We start from the raw sequence: 8,182 nt of genomic DNA, 5'->3' as shown, positions 1-8,182 counted from the left end.
AGGGACATTATATCCATCAGAGGACCCAAATGACAGGTGACCGAACACAAACACACAAAACAACACACACACGAGTACAGACACCATTTACACACACCCCAGTTACAGATATACACAGCAACACAGTACAGAACTCTCACACCCACAGTACGAAAGAATACACACAACACTACAGTACAGAATATACAACACACACACACACCACCACACACACAGGACAGAACACACAACACAGACAAACACACACACAACACACACACGAGACAACCAGCAACACAACACACACACACGTACGATATACACCCACAGCAAACCACACACACAACAAACACACAGGACAGCAGAACACCACACACAGGGACAACAACAACACACACACACACACAACGACACAACACACACACACCACACACAAGGACAACACACACACACACACAACCACACCACACAGGACGAACAACACACACACATTACGAACACACACAGGCACACCAAAGAACAAATACACACCAACACACACGCACACAGAAACACACACCACACGACAACACACCACCACAGGTACAGATACACACAGACGCCAACACCGGACAACCACACACACACCCCACAGGACAGAACACCCACACAACACCACACACCACACACACCAGACAAACACACCACACACACAACCACACACCACAGCTAAACAGCAAAAACACCACACACAACACAGACAAACACACACAGCACAACAGGACAGATAATACATCACACCACAGTACAGGAAAATACACACACACACTACACGAAAAGTACAGACCACATACATAATAGTCACCAACACATCACAAATACAACACACACAGTACGAATAGTCACACACACAACACTACAGAAATCCACATTGAAACACACACACACACAGTACAGAATACACACACACACAGTACGAAAATCACCCAACAACACAGTACAAATATAACACACCACACATAACCAGTAAAATACACACCCCACACACAGCTACAGATCACACACACACCAGTACAGAATACATACACCCAACACACAGTACAGAATACACCACACACACCCACTACAGTACGGAATACACACACAAACAAGGACAGAATAAATAACAGAATACATACACACACACACAGTACAGAAAAGAAACATACACACACACAGTACGAATTATTACACAACACACAGTAAAGAAAGATACACACACACAGTTACAGAATACACACACACACCACACAGTACAGAATTACATACACACACACACCACAGAGTACTAGTAATATACACACACCAGTACAGATCAGATAATATACACACACACAGTATCAGAATATATATACACACACACGTACAGAATACACACACACAGTACAGAAAATACCACACACAGTCCAGAATACACACCAAAACCAGTACAGAATACACCACACACACACACAGTACAGAATACACACACACACACACACACACACACCGTACAGAATACATACACACCACACACACAGTCAGCATACACACACCCAACACACAGCACCCCCCACACAGCCGTACAGAATACATACACACACACAGTACAGAATACACAAACACACACACACACACACAGAGTAAGAATTAACACACACACACACACACACAGGACAGAACACACACACACAACCACACAGTACATGAATAGACACACCACAGTCCAGAAAATACACACAACACCGTTCAGAATACACACACACACACACACACACACACACACACAACAGTACAGAATACAAATACCACACACACACACACAGTACAGAATCATACACACCCCACACACACAGTACAGAATTAAACACACACACCACACACCACACACACAAACACAAAACAAACAGGACAGGAACACACACACACCCCACACGCACCAGTACGAATATACACACACACACAAACACAGGACAGACTACACACACACACACCACACACAAAGGACAGAACCACAAACACACACCACACACACACCAACAGACACGAACACACACACACACACAACACACACACCACACACACAGTACAGAAAATATATACAACACAAACACACACACCACACAGTACAGAATACACCACACCCACACACAGACAAGTACCCAGAACCCAACACACACAACACACCACACACACACACACACAGTACAGAATACACACACACAAAACATTACGTATATCGTATATACATATATATAATTTAAGGAAAACATTGCCTTTTTCTGAGGCCACAGGGTGAAATTAAAAGATTATTTAAAAAATGCAATAACAATAACTTATAATAATAACTTATGTCACCAGTAAATTCCTGTTAAATTTAAAAAAACCACTGGATGGGAAAAGGGTCTGTCTTAATCCAGCAGCTAGCTCCCGTTAGGCTAACGCTAACGTTGCGTCTGGTTCTTAGCATCAGAGATAAGTCGTGTGTATGTTTTTCTGTGCAAGGCATGTTGGGTAAACTGCCGGCATGTAATCTCCTCAGCGGTCTCCGTTCCACCAGGTGGCGCTCTCACCAGGTGCCAAGGGCTTTTGTTGAGTCTCCTACTTCGCTTTGTGGTCCTGGGACAACTTGCTCCATCTAAATGGTCTGGTCCCATTAAATGAATTTAAGGCCGTGTTATATGTTAAAATGCACCTGCCACATGTGACCTGTTCCTGTCCTCTAGGTGGGAGAGTTCACTCTCAAGGGACTTCCTGGTTAAATAAAAGAAAATAAATAAAAAACAGAGAGCAGAGCAGAAAATGGACGCCATTTTCCCCCTTCAAAACGCAGATTTTTGCCAAAAAGCGACTAGTTTGCAGGTCTGAGAATATTACCTAATATTACATAATCTCTGGTAGATTGGAGAGTGACTAAAGAACTGCAGTATGTGTAGTTAGAGAACTGCAGTATGTGTAGTTAGAGAACTGCAGTATGTGTAGTTAGAGAACTGCAGTATGTGTAGTTAGAGAACTGCAGTATGTGTAGTTAGAGAACTGCAGTATGTGTAGTTGGAGAACTGCAGTATGTGTAGTTAGAGAACTGCAGTATGTGTAGTTAGAGAACTGCAGTATGTGTAGTTAGAGAACTGCAGTATGTGTAGTTAGAGAACTGCAGTATGTGTAGTTAGAGAACTGCAGTATGTGTAGTTGTCTGTGTACTGCTGTGATACCTGCTTGGAGCCATTTAGTCCGGTCGGTGGTCTTGCGGACCACATGCTCACACTCGGGGTACAGCGGATCCTCGTGCGTGTGGACGTCCCGAACGTGGTTCAGGATCGCGGTCCACTTGGCGATTCTCTCTGGCCCGGAGGCGGACCCGGCTGCGGTCCAGTAGACGTGGTTTTTGATGCTTTTCATCCACTTCCTGAGTTTCTCACAGTCCTTCTGCTTGCTGATCGCTCTCAGTTTCTTGGAGATTCCTACAACGAAGCAGAACAGAGTCCACTTAGTTACGACGGCTTCCTGGGCCTCAAGGAACTGGTTTCTAAATACTTCTGCTGGTTTTAAAATCACTGAACGGTTTAGGGCCAAAATACATTTCTAAGGTGCTACTACACAACCGGAGGGTCGCTGGTTCAAGTCCCCATACGGACCAAAGTATGGTGGTGGACTGGTAGCTGGAGAGGTGCCACTGCTCGGGGCGCCCTTAAGATACTCATAAACTGAGTGATTAAAATAACACCCCAGAGTCCGGTCTAGACCTGCTCTTTACGGAAAGACCTGGGAGATAAATAACATCCCAGAGTCCTGGTCTAGACCTGCTCTTTATGGAAAGACCTGGGAGATGAATAACATTCCATAGTCCTGGTCTAGACCTGCTCTTTACGGAAAGACCTGGGAGATAAATAACATCCCAGAGTCCGGTCTAGACCTGCTCTTTATGAAAGACCTGGGAGATAAATAACATCCCAGAGTCCTGGTCTAGACCTGCTCTTTATGGAAAGACCTGGGAGATAAATAACATCCCAGAGTCCGGTCTAGACCGGCTCTTTATGGAAAGACCATATTGGCACCGATGATATACCTTTAGCCATGTGCCGGACATCGTAGTACTGGGTTATGTTCCTCTCCCTGAGGAACTTCTGGACTTGTGGATGACGATCAGTGACGATGCAATCAAGATGGACGCCACGCGACTCCAGTAAGGCCAGACTCCTCGTCAGGCCCTCCTTCTCCATGTGGCAGCTACCACCAACCTCGTTGCTCTGGTAACACAGAAAAGCAAGATATTAACAGAAAATGTATTATAGACTTTGAGATTCAATTCAATTTTATTCAATTTTTAATTATAGTATCAATTCATAACAAGCGTTATCTATAGACCCTTTACAGATAGACCAGGTCTAGACCACAATCCAGAATTTACAAGGACCCAACAGTTCTAGTAGTTTTCTCCAGAGCAGCAACAGTGCGACAGTGGAGAGGAAAAACTTCCTTTTAGGAAGAAACCTGGGTCAGACCCAGACTAGTAGGCCGGTTGGGGGGGTCATGCAGTGGCAATAACAGACACAGTAAAGATAATGGAGCAGTGTGGCCGGGTTGGGGCTCAGTGGGTAGAGCTGTCCTATCAGGATGGAAAGGTGGAAAAGCCCCAAAAAGAAAAAAGATAATGGAACACTGACTACAAATGGAAGTCGTAGTAGTTCATGTCATAGCAGGGCGGTACAGGGTGGTACATGTCGGTACAGGGCGGTGCCCTGCAGTGGCGGGTACGGGGGGTACAGGGTGGTACTGGGGTAAGGCGGTACAGGGAGGTTGCAGTGTGAGTGGTACAGGGCGGTCCAGGCGGCGGCTACAGGGCGGTGCAGGGCGGTTGCCAGCGAAGCCTGGAAAGGAAAGGGTGTCGGTACAGTGGCGGGGGGTCAGTCAGGGAACGGTACCAGGGCGGTGCCGGTGGTTAAGGGGGTCCCGCGGGGACGGGTGGTACAGGGAGTGGTTACAGGGTGGTATGGGGGCTACAGGGTGGGTGGTGTACAGCGGCGGTGCCGGTTGGTTAGGGGGTGGCCTACAGGGCGGTGGTACAGGGTGGGACAGGGCGGTGGTGGTACAGCGGCGGAACTGCTAGGTGGTACAGTGGCAGGGTTGCAGGTTTGGTTTCAGGTGGTTAAAGGGGCTGTCGGTACAGGGTGGTACAGGTGCGGTACCTGGCTACGGGGTCGGCTGACTTTGCTCTCAGGTCCCCTTCTGGTAAAGGGCGGTGTTGCTAGTGTTGGATTATAGGTGAGCGGTACAGGGTGGTTACCAGGCGGTACAAGGGCGGGTACCAGGGCGGTACAGGGCTGGAGTGTCACGTGTGCTAAGAGGCGAGTGCAGGGCGGTCAGGCTGCGGTACAGGGGCGCCGCTTTGCAGGGCGGTACAGGGCGGTGCAGGTTGGTTAAGGGGCGGTACAGGGTGCTGCAGGGTGGACGTAGCATAGATGCAGATTTTCAAATTACATCCAATAACCCCTTTACAAAATCAATCTCGACAACTCACCTGAACCAACTGAATGTCCACGACGGTGTTGGTGTGCAGATCCATCATCGAATAACTCCCATACCTGGCAGATTGGCCTGGCCAAAAAGTGACATTAATAATTACTATTCAATACTTTGGTATTATGCCTGGCATTTTATTTAGGTCACTGCTTCTAACTACAAACAATATCCAACCCTTAGACTTAGACTCTCTTTATTTCCATTTATTATTAATTTGGGATCAGCATCAGTTTTTAGCAAAAAGAATACAGTATAGAGAGAAAAAAGAGGAATACAGTATAAATATAACAGTAATAACAGTAATAGTAATAACAATAAAAAAAACTTTGGCTCTAAAAAAGACACTTACCATAAAATATCATAAAGTGAAAGGGAAGTGAACAATGTCTAATCCTAACTCCGTCGGGTCTCCGTACCTGGGGAGTCCGTCCTCATGTCACCACCAAGTACCACTCTGTCCTGCTGACGCAGCCGCTGCAGATTCCCGTCCTGCGAGACGTTCCAGTGGTGAACAACCGCCGGTTCAACGGCCGCTCTGGCGTGGCGGTGGAAGGTTTCAGACCGAAACAGCTGGAGCTGCATTGCCTTGAAGACCTGTTGGTGTGGGGGGGGGGAATAATACACGTTCACATCTAAATTGAAGTAATTCAGTTAAAATAACCACAGTTGCACATCTTTTACCTTTTCAATTTGTGTGAAAGATGCCCCGCTCAGGTACATGGCGGCCGAGAGGTGCAGGTCCCCCGCCGGCGTGCTCCCAACGACCGGCTGGCTGCTCCAGAGTCTCCTGAAGGAGCACCGGGGGCAGCACTGCTTCACAGACAGGAAGGTCCCGATCCGCTGGGTTCTCACGTCACACGCCAGCGCGCAGACCGGACACGCGTTGAACAACTCCAGGATGCAGGTCTCGTACACTATGTACTTTTTGCCGTTGTGGGTGGGAGCAGACGAATCTTCTCTATATCGCAAAGGAAGGAAAACACATCTTTAGTTAAAACGGCTCTCATTAAAGAAAAGAACATACGCAAAGCTCGGCATTAAGCTATGTGGACGTGAGCGGAGTCTACGATCAAATCCCACGTCAAGTTTAACCCTTGTGTTGTCTTCACTTTCGGGACCCTCTTGTATCCCTCTGGGTCTGATTGACCCCTGACTTATTTGGGGTTATAAAAACAATTTTGAAATAAAATTTTACTTCACAATCTTTTAACAAATTTTGTCTTTATCTCAATTTCAAACAATTGAGATAACATAAGTTTAGAGATTGCAATCAGTCTAGAACACAATTAAAAATGGAAGTGTGATTCGGTTTTTTGTCATAAGGCTATTATTCATGTTAAAAATCCACTATGGAAAAAACATGAATGGTCATATCCAGAATAATTTCTGACTTGAGTCAGGAATCACAGAAAATAAGATTAGGCCTTTGATTTTCAGGTAGAAAAAAATTATTTGTTCCGTTTTTCTTCTTGTAAAAATTTGAAATGGGTCAATTTGACCCGAATTCCATACAAGGGTTAAAGGTCCCATGGCATGGAAATGTCACTTGAACATTAATATGCCCCCCCCCCCCCCCCCCCCCCCCAGCCTGCCTATGGCCCCCCCAGTGGCTAGAAATGGTGATAGGTGTAACCCGAGTCCTGGGTATCCTGGTCTACCTTTGAGAAAATGAAAGCTCAGATGGGCCGATCTGGAATCTTCCCCCTATGACGTCATAAGGGGCAAGGTAACCTCCCCTTTCTCTGTTTTGCCCGCCCAGAGAATCCCCCCCCCCCTCCATGAGAGAGAGAGACATCATGGCTTTCAAACGAGCAAAGTGGCAGTTGGTCAGGTGGTGTGTGAATGGTTCCTGTTCTACGTAGAAGCGCTTCATAAGAACACTCCACTTACATACAATATTAAAAACAATTATGAAAGTTCTCCCGAGCCACACATACATCTTCAGGCTCAGTAACTTACGACTTTAGCGTTGAGTCTAACGATGCTGCGATGGAGTCTGCGGGACCTGGAGCGGGACCCGGTCCCTTGGAAGCGTCCACCAAAGAGCTGCCCTCCAGTCGACTGTCCTCCTGCTCCTCATCCAGGTCTAGACGGGGTCTTTTGGGTGGTCTCTTTACAGGTATCGATGACAGGCACAAAGGGTCTGCATCCGAAGGCCCCACACCGAAATCTTTGCAGGAGACAGTTGCCTGGACACCTGCGACCAAAAGTATTTTTACTACGGCAAAATAATGAAAGCAAGGAGGAACATCAGAATACTCACTGAGTACATCAACAGTAAATGTACTGAAGGTGGGAAGTACATGTACCTTCACTTCTACACTGGGGACGGGGCGTCACTGAGGACAGCTGTGTGGCTAGAGGACGTGTCTCCTGGGGGTCTGTCTGGCAGCCAACGTCCCTGGAGACCGGCCGCTGGACGCAGACGCTGGACGTGCCGGTCTGCGTAGAGACAATCAGGTCAGATTAGATCTGGTATTACTTCGTACCAGGCCGGCACGATTAATCGTTATAAAACCGTGATCTCGATTCATCCTGTTCACCGTTTCATTTTTAAATAAATGTTGATTTAAACCTTGTGTACGGAAGAGGATTATAATAAAATTTAGGTGAATTCTGACTTTTTTCTCAGAACTCTGAGATTAAAGTCAGAACTCTGAGATTAAAGTCAGAACTCTGAGATTAA

At 46.6% G+C, this 8,182-nt stretch overlaps 1 protein-coding gene across 1 annotated transcript in view; it reads right to left on the bottom strand.

Annotated features, from left to right (window-relative positions):
- Positions 1–8,182, bottom strand: part of LOC116686446 (uncharacterized) — a 75,300-nt gene that overhangs the window by 3,096 nt on the left and 64,022 nt on the right. Inside the window, exons 4-10 of the mRNA XM_032511460.1 lie at positions 7,806–7,938; positions 7,456–7,693; positions 6,178–6,454; positions 5,913–6,090; positions 5,495–5,571; positions 4,043–4,223; positions 3,189–3,437 (exon numbers count right to left, since the gene is read on the bottom strand). Of these exons, the coding sequence (XP_032367351.1) occupies positions 3,189–3,437; positions 4,043–4,223; positions 5,495–5,571; positions 5,913–6,090; positions 6,178–6,454; positions 7,456–7,693; positions 7,806–7,938 (1,333 nt within the window). The remainder of the gene's footprint in view (positions 1–3,188; positions 3,438–4,042; positions 4,224–5,494; positions 5,572–5,912; positions 6,091–6,177; positions 6,455–7,455; positions 7,694–7,805; positions 7,939–8,182) is intronic.

The sequence above is a fragment of the Etheostoma spectabile genome, unplaced genomic scaffold (assembly GCF_008692095.1).
Source record: "Etheostoma spectabile isolate EspeVRDwgs_2016 unplaced genomic scaffold, UIUC_Espe_1.0 scaffold378, whole genome shotgun sequence".
Lineage (NCBI taxonomy): Eukaryota > Metazoa > Chordata > Actinopteri > Perciformes > Percidae > Etheostoma > Etheostoma spectabile.
This window is presented reverse-complemented; position numbering and strand designations above follow the sequence as displayed.